Source organism: Sturnus vulgaris, chromosome 19, assembly GCF_052056855.1.
Source record: "Sturnus vulgaris isolate bStuVul1 chromosome 19, bStuVul1.hap1, whole genome shotgun sequence".
Taxonomy (NCBI): Eukaryota; Metazoa; Chordata; class Aves; order Passeriformes; family Sturnidae; genus Sturnus; species Sturnus vulgaris.
This window is the reverse complement of record NC_142261.1, coordinates 11,784,416-11,802,804: the sequence shown is the minus strand read 5'-3', so window position 1 is coordinate 11,802,804 and position 18,389 is coordinate 11,784,416. Positions and strand designations below refer to the sequence as shown.

Below are 18,389 nucleotides of genomic sequence, written 5' to 3'. Positions count from 1 at the left end.
GCTCACCCTGCCCGCAGCTGATGGGGCAGGAAAACAGCCCCAGGCACGCACTCGTCAGTGTCCAGCTGCTGACATGTGCCCTCTGCTCTTCACCGCCATTGGCATTTTGTTTGTAACTTCATCTGATGATGTTTTGCAACGTGTCCTGCCTGCTGTGACAAGTCGGTGACATGCAGGCATCTCCTCCAGCTGTTGGGTACCCAAGGGAGAGCATTCACTCCTTGGCCACATAACCCCAGCCCCCTGCTTGGGGCAATGCTCCAGCCCCTGCTCACAGTGCCAGATCTTCCCTTCATCTGACAGCAAAGACAGCCCACAGCACTCTGAGGGGCTGCCCCCACCAGGCTTTGGGACCCTAGGGCATCTTGATGCCTTTAGTTTTAAGTTTTCCTGTTCTCCTTGGATGTGCTTTTCTGATGTGCTAGGGTGATGAAGACAAAACAGTCCTATTCTAGTTAAGAACTCAAGGACAGTTTCTCCAAACTTCAGGCCCTAAGCACAAACTACGTGGAAAGGTGGAGGGTGGGTTCATGCAAATGAACCAGAACCTATAAAAGTGTAAGATTTTGTGACCAACCCCTCCTTTCCTTCCATCTTGGAGCCATCCGGGCAGGGGCCACGACTGTGGCACTGATATTGCTGGGGTGTGGCTTTTGTAGGCCTTTCGTAGGCCTCAGAGTAAATACCCATTTTATTCTCCTTAACTCTGTGTGCAGCCTCTGTTCCAGCTCCTCAAGGCATCAGCTCAGGCCAGTTGTGTTCAAGGTGTCACCACGGTGCTCCCCAGGACATGCCATGCCTGACACCCTGGTAGCTTTAGAGCTCTCTACATGCCTGGTGCCCTGGCACTGGGAACAAATGAGCCACCCCAGCCAGGAGGACCTTTCTGGAAGGTTATTTCAGCTCCCAAACTCAGTCCTTGGTGGCATGGACAAGAGGTGCCAAGAGCTCCGTGCACCCTCTGCACACAGATAAGCTGTGTAATCATAACTGCTTGAGGCACTTGAAGTGTTTACTTTTCCATGTATAATAGCCATATATAAATTATTTCTTCTTCATTGAAGGATTTCTTGTTCCAAATCAGCTAACTCTGGAGTATGATGGCTAAAGTCAGGAGAAAGTGAATCATACAGAATTAGATGGATTTTTAAATTTGTTTGTTTGTTAGAAAGAAACTAAAGATAGCACTTAGAGTTCAGCCCTCCAAGGACATGTGGTTTGCACAGGGGTTGCTGTAAATCACAGTTAATGTTATTTTTATTTCCTATGGTTTTTAGTTCGAAAATACAGCTTTTCATCTGGCATATCATGAGCAAGAAGATCTCATTTAAATCTCCTTGAGCAGAGCCTCATCACATATCCAAATAAAGCACCTCTTCCAAAGCAGCTTCTGATCATGAGTTGAAGACATCAAACAAGAAAATTCTGTCTCTTTGCACAGTTATTTTCCTCTGGTGTTTAATAATTCTTGTTAAATTCTTATGCCTTGTGATCTGTCCTCTACACCACAGGCCACCTCCCACAGCTGTCAATAGGGAATATCCTTCAGGAGCCTTTCTTTTGTAACATCCATTTCATAAGCACTGTGGCCAAATCAACAAGAGAACTGAAAAACGATGCTTGTGTCATAAAAAGAGGTTTATGCTCAGCTCACAATAGCAGCACATCAACTGAGCATGCTGTCAGCTCTGGAGACCCCTACCAGGAATCAGAAAAGGTATTTGTACTTTGGTTTTCACCAGAGGCAGGACTATGTGTCCCAGTCCAGCTGCCTCTCAAAAAGCCAGGGCACAGCTCTAATCAAAAGCTCTGTCTGTTAAATAAGAAAGCAGGATAAGTCTGACACTGCTGCACACGTTTTCCTCTCCTCTCATGGGAACATTCAGCAACGTTTGATGCCATTTGGTAGAGTTTAAATGCTCTTCCCTCACACACAAGAAACAGAGGTTTTGTTCAGGCAAGGACTTTGTTCCCTCTGGCCTTGAGGTCACTCAGTTTCAACTGCCTGTGTCAGTGTCTGCTACAGAGATGGAAGGAAAATAAATACTTCAGCCACAGCATGATTTACAGCTCACAATGGACTAAAAAAAGGGTATTTCCATTACTTTTAGGATTTTGGGTTTTCTCAGTTTCCCCAGAGAAGTTCTAGTGCTTATCAGGTGGAGGAAAAGGCAGACTGCTGATCCAACACACAGAACATAGAGCTGTTCTGACATCCAAAAATCCCGGCTAGCAAGGGAAAGCAGCACGTTCCCTTGGCTGTCTCGTGTCCTCAAAGGACTCAGCTCCCATGGATCTCCACTGCTCTGGAAAGTGTCCCAGTGACTCGGTGTGGTAGCAGAAGCTCTGTCAGCATTGGGTCCCTGCCCTGAGAAACCTCTGTGATGAAGCTCATTTCCTGAAGTTTTTATACAGTGTCTTGAACTTACACAAATTGTGGGGTTTTTATAAAGAACATTAGCGAACTGCTGGAACTGAGAATAGTGGTGTCACAGCAGGGCAATCATTTCCTCCAAAGAAAAATCCATTTCAACAACTAAGTTCCACAAACATTGCTTTCACCATGAAATCAGCAAACCTGCTGCGTGTTTCTTGAGAAAGCTGCTTGTTTGCAGATCTTATATTTGTCTTCTGTATTCTGGGTGAGTTCTGCAAGAGTCAGGACAAGCAAGCAGAGATATTTTGTATCTTACAGTGATGGTCCTTACAGGAAAGTGAGAAAGGATTGCAGAAATAGCCAGGCTAGAGCTTGGGAAAGTCAACTCCCAGCCCAAGAACCGCTCCAAAACTCTTCTGCAATTTACAGTGTAGCATTTGTAGGGAGAATTCATCCTGTAGATCCAAGCCTCACAGAGGGAAATGGGGCCCCCTTTCTCCCCTTGAAGTTGGTCCAGATGATTCTGGTGTAAAAACACACTAAAAACATTGAAACCTCTCAGTTCGTGACAGATCAAAGAGCATGTGTTGATGCTCTTGCCTAATGGCAGGATTAGCACTTATTTCTGCAGTCAGATAAATGCAGGCAGAGACTGCCATCACGTTCTCCAAATAACTCCTCTCCATGTGCATGGCATCATATTTCACCCTGATTATGACAGGTTTGAGTTCAGTGAAAGAGTATTTGAAGGAAGAGGGTGGTGGGTCCCCACAGAGCTGCTGGAAACCTGCCGGGTTTGTCCGAAGGCTTCCAGCACCAGGGCTTTGAGTAACTGCAGAGCAGTGGTTACACCCTGTGACAAACCCTGACCCCGGGAATTTCTCATCTACAACTCAGAAACTCTGACAACAAGGAAGAAACATTGGGACAGCTGGGGTTTTTAAGGTGCAGCAAAAAGTCAGAAACACAACCATTGTGAGCATCTCTCAGCACTAAAGCACGAGTAATAGAGATACTGTGTAGACAAAAAAAATCAATCCCTTCACTCCCATCAGGGCAGCTAGAAAAGGTAGAGGACAACTTCCTGGAACTCCCAGCTAGCCAGCTGCATATACATCTGGCCACAGCCATGTCCAGTTTGTGTCCCCTGTGACAGGAACAGCCTGTGTCACCATCCCCAGCTTCCCTCACCTCTGGCACCGGGCACAAGCTCAGAGCAGGCAGCAGGAGGAAAACAGAGCTTTCCTTTTTGAGTGAGTTTCTATTCTTGGTATGTGCTCCCTAAACTGTCCAGCAGTGCCTGTTGGCTGGTACAGTTTCCCGGTTTACAAGTTCTTGTTTGGGAAGCTGCTGGAAGCATCCATCCAGCCCCTGCCACAGGCAGTGCAGTGCTGGCCTGTTGGATCCAGAGCCCAACACAGCAAATTTTGTACTTCTCCTGCCACTTAGTGGCTGCAGCTGATGCAGCACCACATCCCTGGCTACACATTCACCAGAGAATACCTCTGTGATGTGGAACAGATTCATATTTCTGTTCCGGTGCAGTAAAACTTGAATAGGGACAAAGAGGCATTTAAAAACATTTCACTTATTTCAAACTCTCTGAAATCTGTCAGGGCCCTCCCAAATCTCACTCTGCAGGTGCCTCGGTTTGAAAGACAGGTGTTTGCTAAGAAAAGCAGGAGTCTCTTTCTGAAATGGAGAATGTAAACCTCCCTTCTTTTAAATTATTATAATTATATTATAATTTTATATTGTTTTATAATTTTCTTATAATTATAATCTCAGGCAAAGATATGGGGATAGGAATAACAGTTCTTTACTAATATATTTAACAAGACAAACAAAACAACAACAACTATTGAGAGGAATGATGGATTTGTCCTTACAAACAAGCTGTGGGTCTGCTCGTAGACTAAACCAGCAATGAGAGAGAAAAGAAACAATGGAATGGATTCCACTGACTGATGAATGGAAAAAGATATTTGCCTGTAAAACTGTAGGTTTGCTGATAAATGAAATTGGATATTGAAAGATGATAGAAGCAATGGGGGAAAACTCTGAATTCTATAAGAATTAAAAATTAAAAGGGAGGGTTATATATCGGGGGGGATCTTGGGTATCAGGCGTTCCGGGAAGTCTGTACCTCTCAAGTACCTCAGCCCAAGGGGAAAGAGAGAGGGAAATGCGGCCGGGAAATTGTGATAAAAAGGAAGCTGCGTCCTCCAAAATTTGAGACATCCCCATTGGCTTCTCCCTTTACTCGAATAAAGCAGAAAGGACTCCTGTGTCTCCTTTCTGGACATAAACCTCTGGTGTTCGTGGCTTAATTTTCCTGGCACCAGGGAATGAAGAGCGATCAGGAGAGTGACCCGGGGTCACTCCTTCCTTTCCCTTCCCTTCCCGTGCCGCAGTGCTGGGCGGGGCGGGCTCGGCGGCAGCGGGAGGCGATGGCGGCGGCGGCGCAGGTGGGAGCGGGGCGGGGGCCGGAGCGCTCCGCTCGCCGTGCCCCTCACGGAGCTCGGCACGGTGCCCGGACGCGGTAGGCTGGAGCGGGAGGGTGGCCGAGCAGGGGGCTGCGGGGTTCTAGAGCCGAGGAAGGGCAGCTCCCGGCGTTGGGATGGCAGGGGGAGGCTCTGCAGCCGCCGCTCTGCTCCGAGCCAAACCAGAGACAGAAAAAGCAGCGGCCCCCGCCTCTCCTTTAGCTCCCCTGATCTCCCGGTGCTCTCCCTCTTCCCTCCCCTTCCCCGCCTTGCGAGAGAAACTCCAAAAAAGGGATAGGGAGTCTCTCCCCTCCCCCTGTCGCTAGCCATCTTAGCATGTCAATAGGAAAAAATTTCAGACAAGAGGGGAAAAAAAGGGAAAAAATAACCCCCAACAGCAGGACAAAAGGATGTTAAAAAGGTGATTACTTTGAAGGCCAGATATTTTGTGAAGCAGCAGCTTTAATGTTACTGCTGGCAGTGCAGTATGCCTCCATGTCTAGGATTCATACGGATTCACCGTTTCCCACTGCCGGGAAGTGCCTCTCTGTTCTCTAGAAGGAGGCAAGGCTGTCGCTGCTGTCCTCTGTACCTGACAGGACCCAGTGCTGTAAGTGTGGCTGTTTGTGCCAGGCTGTGGAGAGGGAACAGGAGCACAGCCTTCCCAGCAGCAGCTGGATTGCCTGTCTGCCACCAGGACACAGACAGGAGCACAGGGAAAGGATAAGCAGGGATTTGGAAGGCTTGGTCCTCGTTCATTCCTGTCACTGATGGGACCAAGGCAAATAGTCTGGTTTGTCTTTCAGATCCCGGATTGTGTTCCAGGACAAATACAATCAGGGAAAATATTATTGTAGTTCACGTCTGCTTTGATCACACTTAATCAGAGAAGTGATACTGGTAGCTGTGCCAGATGCTCTGAGAAGGAATTGATGTTGTAAATCACACTGGCCTTCAAGAGGGCTTAGACAGATCTGGGTCTTGGAGAATCATTTCCCTGAACTGTTACGGACTTTCAACAAAATGAATTGAACCGTCTTCTAATGAACACTCAACTCAGTTTTGGGAATGTAAATCAGCTGGCAAAACACCTGCCAAATCAAGTGTCTTATTCTAACGTAATGGGTGACTAAATACACATTCCTGTGCTGGAGATTTAAATAATCCTTTAGAGCACCGTGAGGGTAGCAGAGGCTTTGGCAGACAGAGGAAAACCTACGAAAGAGGATGAACAAGCTGCAGAGACTGGTAAAACATCTATTTTACTATTATTATTGACAGATTTTTTAAAAATTAGAATATTTATAAGGCTATGTAAGTACTGTCAGGTATGCATAGAATTATTTTTCCAGTTCATCACAGTCCTTGGGATAAAGCTGACAGACTAATGGCTCTCCTGGCAGCTGCACAGTGGCTGGGAAAACGCTGCAGAAGCCGGGAGTTATGGAAGGCTTGGGAAGGCCACTCTGCAAAAACAGCTCAGCTCTGAGCACAGAGGTGTTTGCTGGCCCCTGAAGGGAGAAACAAAACCTTTGGCTTTAGCTCATGGTCACAGAAGAGCTCTGTGATACCGGATTTGATAGGGGATGTACTCTGTAATGGAAGCAGAAGGAGTGGCATATTCCTAGAAACTGCCAATGAAAAAGAAACATGCTGTTGTAGGGAGAGGAAACTCTCACCTGGAGAAGGAGGATATAGCAGAGATCTCAGGTGCCCAGTCCTTAGCTCAGTTCTCAGTAATAAGACAAGGAGGTGGTGTAGCCATGGAAAGTGCAAGTGAAATGTATCTGCTGTGAGCTGGGACAGGAGAGCTCAGTCTCCTCCTGCTGCAGGCTTGAAATAGTCTGACTTTATTTCTGTCCTGGGAGAACATCCTGTCTCGGGCTGGTATGGAAGTTATTTAGAAGAAAACACTTTGAGGAGAGGGGAAAAAAATCAAGATTATTTGAATTTGTAGTTTTAGAGCTATTGTGGACTAGACCAAAATTTCCTTTTCTTTGGTGGAAGGCTCTATAAGTAGAAACTTATAAAGGTAAAGTTGAAGGAGGTCCTCAGCTTTGGGCTATTTAAGTTCTCAGGGCCACTGGGGTCATATTCATGTAGCAAAACACAGTCTGGCCTGAGGTGCCCTGCACTGGCTGGCAAACAGCCGAGCCTGAGCATGGCTCTTTATGTTACACTAGCACTTTCCTGCTGGGAGGGGTTTTTAAGCAGGGGGCTGGCAAAGGCCATGCTGGCCTTGGGCCACCCAGAACATTGTGCAGGAGATGTCAGGCTAAAGACCAGGAGCCCTCAGCGTGCTCAGAGTGGTCTTGAGATGTGGAACAGAGCTCCCAGTCCCAAATCTCCCTCAGGGCACATCTTGCCTGTCATAGGATTTCAGCTACGGATGGGAAAACCAAAGGCACAAAATAGTGGAAAGGGTTGTCTGTTTTTGCTTGTCAGCCTGCCAGTGAGCTGTCAGCTGCTGAGCTGGGCCAGCCAGGACAGCTTGTTCCACACCCTTCAAAAAGTCAAGAGCCCTGACTTTTATGCTGTGATGCTGCAGGAGGCAGCCCCTTCCCCTGCCTGTGCTCCCAAGGCTCAGCAGCTGTGTCACCTGGTGCTCATGAAGGAGACCTGAACATGGCATAGGAACCTGCTGTCTGCCACGTATTTCACCTGTATTAAAATGCTGAATACACAATTATAGATGGCTAAACATTGTCTGCTCTGTATAACAAATGTAGCACCACGGGAAAGACACTCTAATCTAAAATATCTGTTATTATCATGAAAGGATAGAAATAATAGCACACCAAGGAATCCTGAATGCAATGGGTATACATGGCCGTGGGAGAATCCCCCAGCTCAAGGTCTGAATGTCTGTTGAGTCACTTTATTCTGTGCAAGGAAGCCATCCATCGTCTGCCCCTTTTCTTCAGCTTCAGAACAAGATCCTGATCCTGACAATATGTGCTGCTGGGATTGGAGGCACTTTCCAGTATGGTTACAACCTCTCCATCATCAATGCCCCAGCCACAGTGAGTATTGCTGCTCCTCCTTGGCAGACCCTCCCTTGGTGGCTCTGCTGGGCTGTGAGCAGAGCTGTGCCACTGGAAATCTGCAGGCTGAGGGACAAAAGCAAGGATGTGTGGTTCCCTCTGTATAATTCACGTCTGTAGTACAGGACTTTGTTGTCAAAAGCCACCCTTGAGCAGGACCTAGTGTCACAAGAGTTTATTCAAAAGCTTTGTTTCAACTCCTTTAGCAAAATCTAATTCTAAAGTTTTCCAACCTGCATCCTTTGAAGTTGATTTTTGCCCTTAGATTGAAAGTGAGAACCATGAAATAAATTTTTAAATTATCAAAAATAAGTACATAGAGATATAAACCAACTGCAACTTTTCAACAGCAACAGTTTTACACCCTAAAGTCTTTGCTAAAAACACATCTGAGAACTGGAGGAGATGGGAAGCATAACCACAGGATAAATAGATATATTAATAAAGGAGCCTTTCTCTGTCCTTCACCTGTGTGGTGGCTCTGCAGCTGTGTCCTTCTCTCTCAGTACATCCAGATGTTCATGAACACCACCTGGCTGGAGCGCATGGGTGCTCCCTTGGAGAGCAACGTGATCCTGCTGCTCTGGTCCTTCACAGTCTCTGCCTACCCTCTGGGAGGCCTCACTGGGGCTGTGGTGGCTGGGCCCATGGCCATCAGGCTGGGCAGGTAAGAGGTGCTGGAGTTTAATTTCGGCTTTGCAGCTTCCCTTAGTCCAAGGGGAATTAGGATCCCTACAGCAAAGTACCCATCGTGGTTAAAAATAATGAAAACACGTTTTGTGTCACAGATCAGCCTGCTGTAAAACACTCTGGCTTGGCAGGGAGAAGCTACCTGACAGGACATATTTCATATTTCAAAACTCAACAGGAAACAGGTTTTTCCCCACATTTACCTTCTCATCACATTCCAGCCCAGCTGAGGTGCTACAAGGATTTCAGCTCAACTCCTTATCACAGTACCCACCTACATAATCTCTGTCATTTTTGTGCCCAGTTTTCTGCCGTGCTTTTAAATGGGAAATCCTAATGGATCAGACTAAGGATTTTTCTTCACAATAAACTGTGGGAATGACACTAGAAAAACAGAGGGTGCTTACAAAGAGCAGTGGTTGCATCCCAGCTCCTCATGTCTCACAGGCTGCCTATCCACTTTTTGTTCTGAAATATTTCAGGAAGTATTCATTAAATCTCCACAGTGGGACTTTTTTCTCTATGCTTGAGTCTCTGAAAAGTATCTGTCTTACCTCACGTATCTTTCATATACAACTGTATCCTCAGTTCTCTTCAGAAAAAATTAGTGTTACCAACCTAAACTAATACGAAATTAGATTTTGCCTGCCTGTCTCTTGACCCCAAGATTTTCCTCTATGTGCTATTACTTTAGTTTGCTCCTCTTTTATGATGAAGGAGACCCCATTATGGTTTGAGGTCCCACGATTTACTTTTGCATGGTTATGAAGACCTGAAAGGAAATGGCTTCCTTAATCTATTAAAATTTTTGAGATTTCACCCTGTACTATTTTGGAATAAAATCATATTCCATCATAAATAAGAGAAACAAAGACTGACTGGTAAGGCAGTGAGCAGGGACTAGAGAGAATTTCTGGCAATAATAACAGTAGGGGTCAATAGAGCTCTCTTTTTTCCCAGGAATTTCTCCTGGGATGCATGAAGATTTCCTGACAAAGTTTCACAGCAATCACACTATTACATGAAAAATGCCTTTTTTAACAAATTAGCATTTTCAGACTAAAATGCACATGGCTTGCTGAAGGAATATTCCCCTCCATTCGAATGGAAACTGCTGTGAGCACAAGAGCCCTGAAGCTGGGGGAGAAGCTGGTGGTGGCCTGAGGGCAGCACTGCAGGGACAGGTGTGGCCCAGGGACACCTGCAGGGCTTGGGTCAGCCAGGGTGCTCTGTGTGGGGCTGGGCAGGGTTAACCACGGGAAATGTTTTATCCTGACACACACAGTGCTCACAACTCTCCTTTCTCTCTTAAGGAAGATGTCCCTGCTGCTGAACAATGTCTTTGTGATCGTAGCTGCAGCCTTGTCTGGGTTCAGCCGAATGGCCAAGTCCTTTGAAATGATTATGCTCAGCAGATTTTTTGCTGGCGTGAATGCAGGTATGGCAACATTGGAAATACAGAAGGACAAAGGTGGGAACAATTAGAAGAAATTTAAGTAGGAATGATCTAGGATATTAAAGCAATTAATGCTTTAGGCTGACCAGATACATGTAAGTGAATTAAGAAGTTGTATATACAGATTTTATACTTTGCTTCTAAGGGCTTTCTTTAAAAGCATACACTGTGGGAGAGTTGTACTACACATAAGAATCTCTGTGCACAGGGAAAATTTGAACTGAAAATTATTCCTGTCTGATTGTAAGAATCAGTCACTCACCAGCATGAGCACAAATACAAAAGCTTTTGTAGAAATTCATCCCAGGAAATTATCAATATAAGGGACTTAAAATATGCTATTCCCCTCCACAGGGGGAAGTCTAGGGAAACATTGCACATAACCTTAGATTTTGTGCTGGAAAGACCATAGGATTGAGGCCCTGACAGGTTTCAGATTCATTATTCACTGCTACTGATGAATATTGAAATGTGTGTTTAGTTGCACAAGGGACAGGTGTGAAAGTGAAGGTAAATAACAAGTAAATCAGTTATCACATGGCCTGCAACAGAAGAGTGCAGCTGGCAACCTCGAGAAGTGCCTGAGTGCATTTTTTGTGGTCTCCTCTGCCCACAAGCTGAGGTCAGGATTTGTCTGCCTTGCCAGGTGTAAGCATGAACATTCAGCCCATGTATCTGGCAGAGAGTGCCCCAAAGAAGCTCAGGGGAGCTGTGGCCTTGACCTCTGCATCATTTACAGCCCTGGGGCTGGTGCTGGGCCAGGTTGTTGGACTCAGGTAATGTAAAGCAAGCAACCCACATATGAAATCCTTCCCTTCCTTCCCTTCTTCATTTGCCAGGCTATAAAAATACTGTGTAAATGGTGTGTGTTTGTTTTTCTCTAGGGAGCTCCTAGGAGGGGAGGAGAGCTGGCCATTCCTTTTAGCAAGCAATGTAGTTCCTGCCCTGATCCAGCTCACAGCTCTGCCTTGGTTGCCTGAAAGTCCCAGATATCTCTTGATTGACCGTGGAGACAAAGAATCCTGCATCTCTGGTGAGTTTGGGGTGACTTAACTCCTCAAGGAGCATATGAGACTTGGGCCCCAACGTTTTCAGAATGATGTCACAGATTTTATATGTAGAAAGTTTCGTATCAAGCTGTAAATATGATCACTTCCTCCTTCCAAACTAAAGAACTTTCTATAATCTTAAATATATTTGATCTGTTGAGGTAACTGAAAGGCATCTTCCTGCAATAGACTTATTAGCTACAGTAAAGGGTCAAAAGGTAAGACTTGTGTTCACAATGGCAAATACGTTTTGTAACTATGAAGTGAAATAAATGCTGGTTGAAGAGCTCAGGATCAAATCTGAAGCCAATTCATATTAAAAGATTTACTTAGATTTGTGGCATACAAATCCTCATATGCAGAGTGGCTGGAGTTATTTTGTGGGAAATATGTGCAGTGTACCAAGAACATCTTAATTGCCTGCTTTTCCCAGGAAAGGCACTTGAGATCTGAGTCAGAAGCATGGCAGCTAAAATGGCAATGCTGGGAAATACTCAGTTGTCAAACAATGGTGAGGGATTTGCACTCCCTTTCCCCCAAATTTTTCAAGTGGCTGCACTGCAGCTGATCAACTCTGTGAAGGTCACAGCATGATCACAGGCTGTGTCCTGCAGCTTTCTGCTGCTTGATCCCTCACCCTGCAGAGCAGCAAACTGAAGAGAAACCCAGGAATAAGAGGTTCCCTTGTCCTTGCAGCACTGCAGAAGCTCAGAGGCACCAGTGACCTGAGTGCAGAGCTGGAAGAGATGATGGCAGAGCAGGCTGCTGTTAAAGGTCAGAGAGCAAAGAACCCGTGGGAGCTGTTCCAGAATCCAGCTCTGAGGTGGCAGCTGGCGAGCATCATTGTGCTGAGCAGTGCCATGCAGCTCTGCGGGAACGACTCGGTAAGCTGCTGTGGCTGGGACCTGCCTGGGACCTCCTGGGCTCAACATTCTGGCAGCAGGAGAGGAACAAAGAGTGTCCCTGCCTGTGGAGATCTTCAAATGTCAGGTGTTAGGTTCCCAAAACTCACCTGTGCATTGTGGGGACATTCAGAAGGATGCTGTCACAATGGCCTGGGTGTCAGCACGTTGGTCACTCTGCATGCTCCTCCAGGAAAAACAATGGGGTGTGTTTTCAGATGTCTTCCCTTACTGCTCTCTCCTTTCTTCTCTTCACAGATGTATTCTTATGCAGCTTATGTGTTTGAAGAGGCTGGAATTCCTCAGGACAAAATTCCCTACGTTGTAATCGGCACGGGAAGCTGTGAGCTGATCACATCTGTCACTTGTGTGAGACTCTCAGTGCACTCTGGTGACATGCAGCCTCTGCTGGCAGGGAGGAGGCTGTTAATTACAAATTTTGGGGCTTTTGATGTCAAGGTAGCCCTTTGGGCACAGGAGCCAGGCTGTCTGTGAGCACCCCCAGGCACACAGGCTAATGCACAGCTCTCTGGTCAGACATTGCATTGCCATCAATGTCTGAAATCTCCAACAAGTGTAACTCTCTTGCTTCGTGTTCATATGGATGGTGGCAGAGTTGAGTGCAGCTGGGACATTCTCATCTGCCCTGAACACCCTTCTTGCCTGACTCCTGCCACCAGAACTTTCTTTAGAGTTTTATTTGCTATGAAGCAGGCAACATCCTAAAAGTTACTGTAGAGCGAACTAGGCATGGAGTATCGAAAGGTAAAGAGGAGAGAGGCAGGAAATACAAGCAGAGGTTAAATATCTTGCTTTATTTCACTGTGTTACCTTGTGCAGAGCATGATTATAGACTGTGCTGGTCGGAGGCCGCTGCTGCTGGGGGGATACATCTTCATGGCAGGATGGGCCGTGGTGTTCATGGTCGCTCTGAGCCAGCAGGTAACAAACTGCACTTAATTATTTAAGTGGAATGGAATTGGACTTTGCCTTTTATATGGCTGGTGTGTTCAGTGGTGGCAAATAAGTGCCCTCACTGGTTTTCCATTGGTCTCTGTGGCTGTAGACTCAGATTAGCTGGATGCCTTATCTCAGCGTGGCCTGCATTTTCGCCTATATCCTGAGCTTTGGAATCGGACCAGGTCAGTTCCCTCAGCGTTTTCAGTGAAACTTTTGGGGACTGCAGGGGTTTGGAGGCATCTTATAGAAACTCTCAGACCCTCTTTATCTGCAGCATACTTAGGGGAAGGAGGCCATTTCTGCAGTGGTGTTTGGCTGTTCCAGGGCTTTGTGTGCCCTGGTGAGTTTGTGCCTGCAGGGCCAGGCTGTGCCCTTTTCTCCCTGTGTCACATTCCCCCTCACAGGCATCTTGGCTATTAGAACAAGGCACTTGCAAGTGATTCTTGGCTGAAATGGATGACAAGCTTTTGATTTGTTGCCTAGTCCATTAGGGCTGTAAACCAGCATTTTCTAATGCTTCACTTTAATCCTAGAAATTGTTGGCTATGCCATCTGATTATTTTCTTGCAGATACTTGGAAGCACAATTTCCATGTCTATTTGTTACCCTACTAATGTGCCTTTCTGTGGCAGAGTCCACTTGTTTCTGGGGGTGGGCAATACACAGGATGCTGTGAATGTTTGCATGGTGAATAGATAGATGTGAGACTCTGTTTGCTCACATGAAGGAAGGCAGGTAAGAATAGAACCAAGCTGCCAGTGTCACATGCCACACAAGTTGGCAGTAATTTTTTGTCCCAGTCCTTACAGTGCCATGGGGTTGAATTAATTATAAGCTTTTCTCACTTTTGGGTCCTGGTAAGAATAATGTGGATTAAAAAACCTTTCCTGGCAGTTCCTTCTAACGTGAGAAAGTTTGAATTACCCAGTCTTGAATATTTAACCTAAAAATTCACCTCTTACACTTCACGTTGGGTTAAGAGGTGTTCTCTTGTTTTTAATGTAAAGTCAACAACATTATTATTATTTCTTGCCATTTCTTTTTCCAGCTGGTGTAACAGGAGTTCTGCCCACAGAAATTTTTGATCAAATGTCCCGACCAGCTGCTTACATGATCTGTGGCTCCCTGCTCTGGTTCAACTTATTTCTGGTTGGAACAGCCTTTCCATTCATTGTGGTGAGTTCCCAAAGCAAAGCAGCTCTTTAGTGCTCTGCACAAGGAAGAGGCTCTGGTAGTGACCAGGAAAAGAGAATACTGAAGCAGCAAGATAGCACTTCTTTGAAAAGTATCTTTATGAGGACAGTGGCCACAACTCCTTTGAACCAAACTTTCTCTGTGTTCCCTATGGTGATTTCTGATTTGAGGTTGGGAGTGGAATCATTTGGGGGATGGATGATCAATATTCCTTGTCTGTCCTCAGTTGAGAGCAGCTGGAAGTAAAGATGTGATGTAATTTCCTTTCACCAGACCCTGGCACCATTCCCTACGATGATTCCTGAAGCAAAAGGGAGCAGAACTCCATGATACAAATTCCTGTCTTATTTCCTACTGAGGGCTCCCATGCTATACAATTAAATATAGACAGAAAGACAGAAAAAGACATTTCAAAATACTGGTCTTGCTATGTCAAATTTCCCAATCTATGCTGGGGATCTGTTGCATCCAGGCATGTGAGGCCCTCACCAGGATTCCCAGAAATATTCCCTGAGTGACTTTAGACAATACAGGAAGAGGGATTAGTGGCCTTTTTGTCATCATAGAGATTGTCACCAACACTGTCTTGTTTTTTTCCTCCTCCTCAGAAAAGTCTAGCACATTTCTGCTACATCCCATTCCTTGTGGTCTGTGTCTGCACTGCCCTCTACGTTTGGTTTTTCCTTCCTGAGACCAAGGGGAAATCCTTCCTGGAAATCTCGGAGGAGTTCAGGAAACGGAACTTCAAAACTAAGACCCGTGCAGGTTTCTATAAAGGCCCTGAGGAGATCAAAACCACCACATTGTAGCAGAAGAAAGGAGGATGGTGTCTGGGGGCATTGTGCAGTGAATTCAGCCATGGCTATGTGTCCTTGCAGGGACACAAAGAGAGAAGTCAGGGACAATATATTACTCTTAGGTCCTTAAGTTCACCTTGAAAACATACACTTGAACTGATAAATCCAAACAAATGTTCAATAAGCTGTTCTCAGTTTTTAGTATTGAGTAACTGAGTAACACATGCATGTTTTAGAATCCTTATCAGAGAGTTGCAGAATGATGCCTATTCTCTCATACAACACCATGTAATGCTTCAGAAAATTTCATCAGAATTTCTCCAAACAGAAGCTTCCATCTCAGAAGTCCTTCTTTCCTTGCTCCTGAATCTGGGCTTTCTAACACAGAAATTAATGCGATTAAATTCTGTTTTCAGACAGCAGATGAAATTTTCAGTACCTTGTCTTGGTGCTCCCGTTGTTTCTGTTATTAAGTGATTTCAAATAGACCCCTACTTGTTGAGCAATAGTGAGCAGTTAATTATTTTCAGCTATAAAAACATGTGACAGATGGATTAGAAAGAAAGCTTCTAGTACTTGCTAAGTGGCTTATTATACAACAGACTTTTGGGCATTGCTTTGCAGACTATTTATTCTGGACTGGTTTTCTTCATGGTTTGTTGTCTTCCAGTCCTATGTTGTAAAGCACAAGTAATCCCCTGGTCCAGTGAGTTCTGCTCCCACAGACACTGCTGGTGCACCTTGCAGGGTTTGCACCTATGCTGTGCTGAGGTGAAGCACAGTGAGGTGCTGGCATGGCAGCAGTTTGTTTTGGATGTGGATCTTTAGATCACACCACAGTGTTCTCTGCAGCATGTTGTCTCTGTAGAGCACATTGGCAGAGACCCAGATGTGACTTTGATTCTTTTCAATTAACCTGATACAGAGCAGGGCAGCACTCCTCGCTGAATATGCCCTTCCATATTAAGGTTAAGGTTAAGTTTCTTCCAGTTTCTTCTCAAAGTCACAATCAAGACACCTCTTTTCTTTGACTTTGTATGGAAGTCACAGCACTGCTTGTGTTTGCAGCAAAGAACACATACATTTTCAAAATAAGTCAGCAAAGTTTCTTTCAGTGTATTTTTAAACTATATTTTAAATAAAAATGCAGCATTTTTGAATAAAAAGACTGTAAACATTTCTGGAGTGTATTGCTGTCGTGCTGGGCATGAATGGAGCAGCAGATCTATTTCTCAGAAGAGGAGTCTGTACAAGAACTCTCTTTCACTACCCAAAGTTCATAATGTATGAAAAAATAAAAGTAAACTTTTTTTCCTTTGTGGTTGCTTCTATTTTAGAGGTCATTAATATGTAGACATGGGCAAGAGCAACTACCTCTGCTGTTGGAAAACACTGAGATTTTGAAGTATGCAGGAAATTGAGACAAGATAATCAAGAGCAGGACTCCACAGAATTGGGAACTGAAGAGATACTTCTCATTACTATAGTTTGGAGAAAGCAGTGAGGGACAGATGGAAAGAGTGAAACACAAAGTCAAAGCAAAAAGTGCCACTACCGTCATGATGGTGGCAAAATATTCTGTCATTCCTTTGGTGAGGAGCAGAGGAAGAGACAGAAGTGAGGCAGAGGGAAGAAGGGAAGCAGAGCCGTGGGGAGCATGCAGGGTAGGAAACAGGGATGGGCTGAGGAGACTGCCAGGGCAGAGGGAGAGGCCTGGCTCACCCTGCTGGGACACACAGGTCACACAAAAGTCCTCCAGTGCCCAGAGGTCCTCACCTTGGCCACTTCTGTGGCTACTCCCATGAGTCGAGATTGCCTTTTCCCAGAGCCCTGCAAGGACAGGGGCCACCTGCACCTGCCAGTATGGGACAGGCTCGGTCACAAATCATACACATTTACTTCATTTCCTGACTTTTAGAGCCGGTCTTGTGAGTACATGCGACAGAAAACCTTAATTCCAACTTCCACCTTTTTTTTTCTAACTGTGGCCTGAAATCAGGGGTCTATAAACTGATTAAGCAAACGCAGACAGTGGTTACATTTCAGTTGGTCTAAGTTGTTAAATTTTAATTGAAGCATTTAACAAGTTGGTTAATTGATACTGAATTAAAACACCTTCAGCTGAGAAATCTGTGACACTTGTTCACGTTTTCTTCTCTTATGAAGTGTTGGCAAAACAATGTCTTGAAAAGTGATCCTCAGAGAATCACAGTTGATATTACTGTTTGCAGATCAAATAATTGTGCACTGTTGGATTGATTAATAACCATCAACACTAGAGAAAACTAGTGCTGCTGTTGTCCTCAAACACTGCTCCTCTGCACAAGCCAGCTCTCATTTGCAGCCCAGCTGGTGTTGGGGTTCTTCCAAAGACATACAGCATCCACCAAGGGCAGCCACGCACAGGAGAAGGAATTCCCCACTAAGCTGTTTGAATAACTTGTAAAAGCCTTTTAACAGAACCATCTTGGACATTTACCTTCAAGAATTATGGATAAAACTAAAGATTTTATAGTCAGGATTTAAAACTGACATTAAACTTTCCTAGCATCTGTTACCTCTTATAGGGATACAGACTTGAACTTCCAGCCAGTGACCATCACTCTCAGAGAGTCAATTGATCAGTCAATTGATAATTCAGCAGTTGGATGCACAGTCATTGTCTGTCTTGGCCAAGTTGGCTTAAAAAGGCTTTTCTGAATTGAGGCTCAAGGTAGCACTCACGAACTTTTCCTTTGGATGTGATAAATGATTACCCAGCCCACGACTTTGTGAGTCCAAGCCAGCCCACTCCAGTTTGCTCCAGTCCTTGGACTTCGACTTCCATTGGTGCTTTCCTCATTGCCCTTTACTCATCTCCTGCAGCTCTTGCTGTGCACAGCAGCTGCCAGAGCCTGCCCAGAGCCCTGGCAGGAGCTCACCAGCTATCCCCAGCTTCAGCAGCAGCCAACACAACAACAACAAACCACTCAGCATGACAAACCAACGGGAGTGTAAACACTGCCAGAGAGCAAAATGACGTGTTGAAATATTATCTCAGGCTCCTCTTTCTCTATATAAAAATGAACTTTTTCTAAACTAGCCAAAGAAATCACCAGGAAAGACCTAGACTGCAGGTGGGGATGACTACCTTTGCATGCAAGTTGGTGTGAAGAGGTTTGATGCCCATTCAAGCAATGACATTCCCCTGATTAGAAATCAGCTTGTAAATGCTCAGCAGTCATTGTCTGAATATGAAATATTCAGGCATAGAGATGCAGCATCACACTCTCATTGCTGGCCAGAATATTCCCAAGACAGTAACAGGGAGCAGAGGCAGAGGTTGAGTATTGCAGTCCTATATTCTTAAGCCTCCTATCAGAGAGTTCTAAGAAAAGGTGAATAAACTCTGAAACCAGGATTGCCCTTCAATGCCCAAATGTCTATCTAGTTTCACC

At 45.3% G+C, this 18,389-nt stretch overlaps 1 protein-coding gene across 7 annotated transcripts; it reads left to right on the top strand.

Moving 5' to 3' along the window:
- Window positions 1-4,770: 4,770 nt before the first annotated feature.
- On the top strand, window positions 4,771-16,266 carry LOC106864816 (solute carrier family 2, facilitated glucose transporter member 11-like). Of its 7 annotated transcripts, none has more exons than XM_088176146.1 (13): window positions 4,790-4,845; window positions 5,667-6,108; window positions 7,785-7,883; window positions 8,411-8,571; window positions 9,912-10,032; window positions 10,697-10,826; window positions 10,935-11,083; window positions 11,796-11,983; window positions 12,260-12,370; window positions 12,842-12,943; window positions 13,068-13,143; window positions 14,010-14,137; window positions 14,764-16,266. In XM_088176146.1, the coding sequence occupies exons 3-13, from the start codon at window positions 7,814-7,816 to the stop codon at window positions 14,962-14,964; spliced, it is 1,437 nt and encodes a 478-aa protein (XP_088032272.1). In that variant the 5' UTR covers window positions 4,790-4,845; window positions 5,667-6,108; window positions 7,785-7,813; the 3' UTR covers window positions 14,965-16,266. The 7 variants fall into 7 exon arrangements, with proteins under 7 accessions (XP_088032276.1, XP_088032272.1, XP_088032271.1 ...); XM_014894477.2 differs by having other exon boundaries at window positions 4,796-4,845; window positions 9,908-10,032; XM_088176145.1 differs by lacking the exon at window positions 5,667-6,108 and having other exon boundaries at window positions 4,794-4,845; window positions 9,908-10,032.
- The last annotated feature ends 2,123 nt before the right edge of the window (window positions 16,267-18,389 follow it).

What these genes read in the sequence shown, in the direction of transcription:
- LOC106864816 (XM_014894477.2), top strand. Translation starts at nt 6,088, where the DNA reads ATGAACAAGCTGCAGAGACTG. An exon ending in TTTTGCTGGCGTGAATGCAG is followed by an intron (nt 10,033 to 10,696) that starts GTATGGCAACAT and finishes CTGCCTTGCCAG; the next exon opens with GTGTAAGCATGAACATTCAG. An exon ending in CAAAGAATCCTGCATCTCTG is followed by an intron (nt 11,084 to 11,795) that starts GTGAGTTTGGGG and finishes TTGTCCTTGCAG; the next exon opens with CACTGCAGAAGCTCAGAGGC.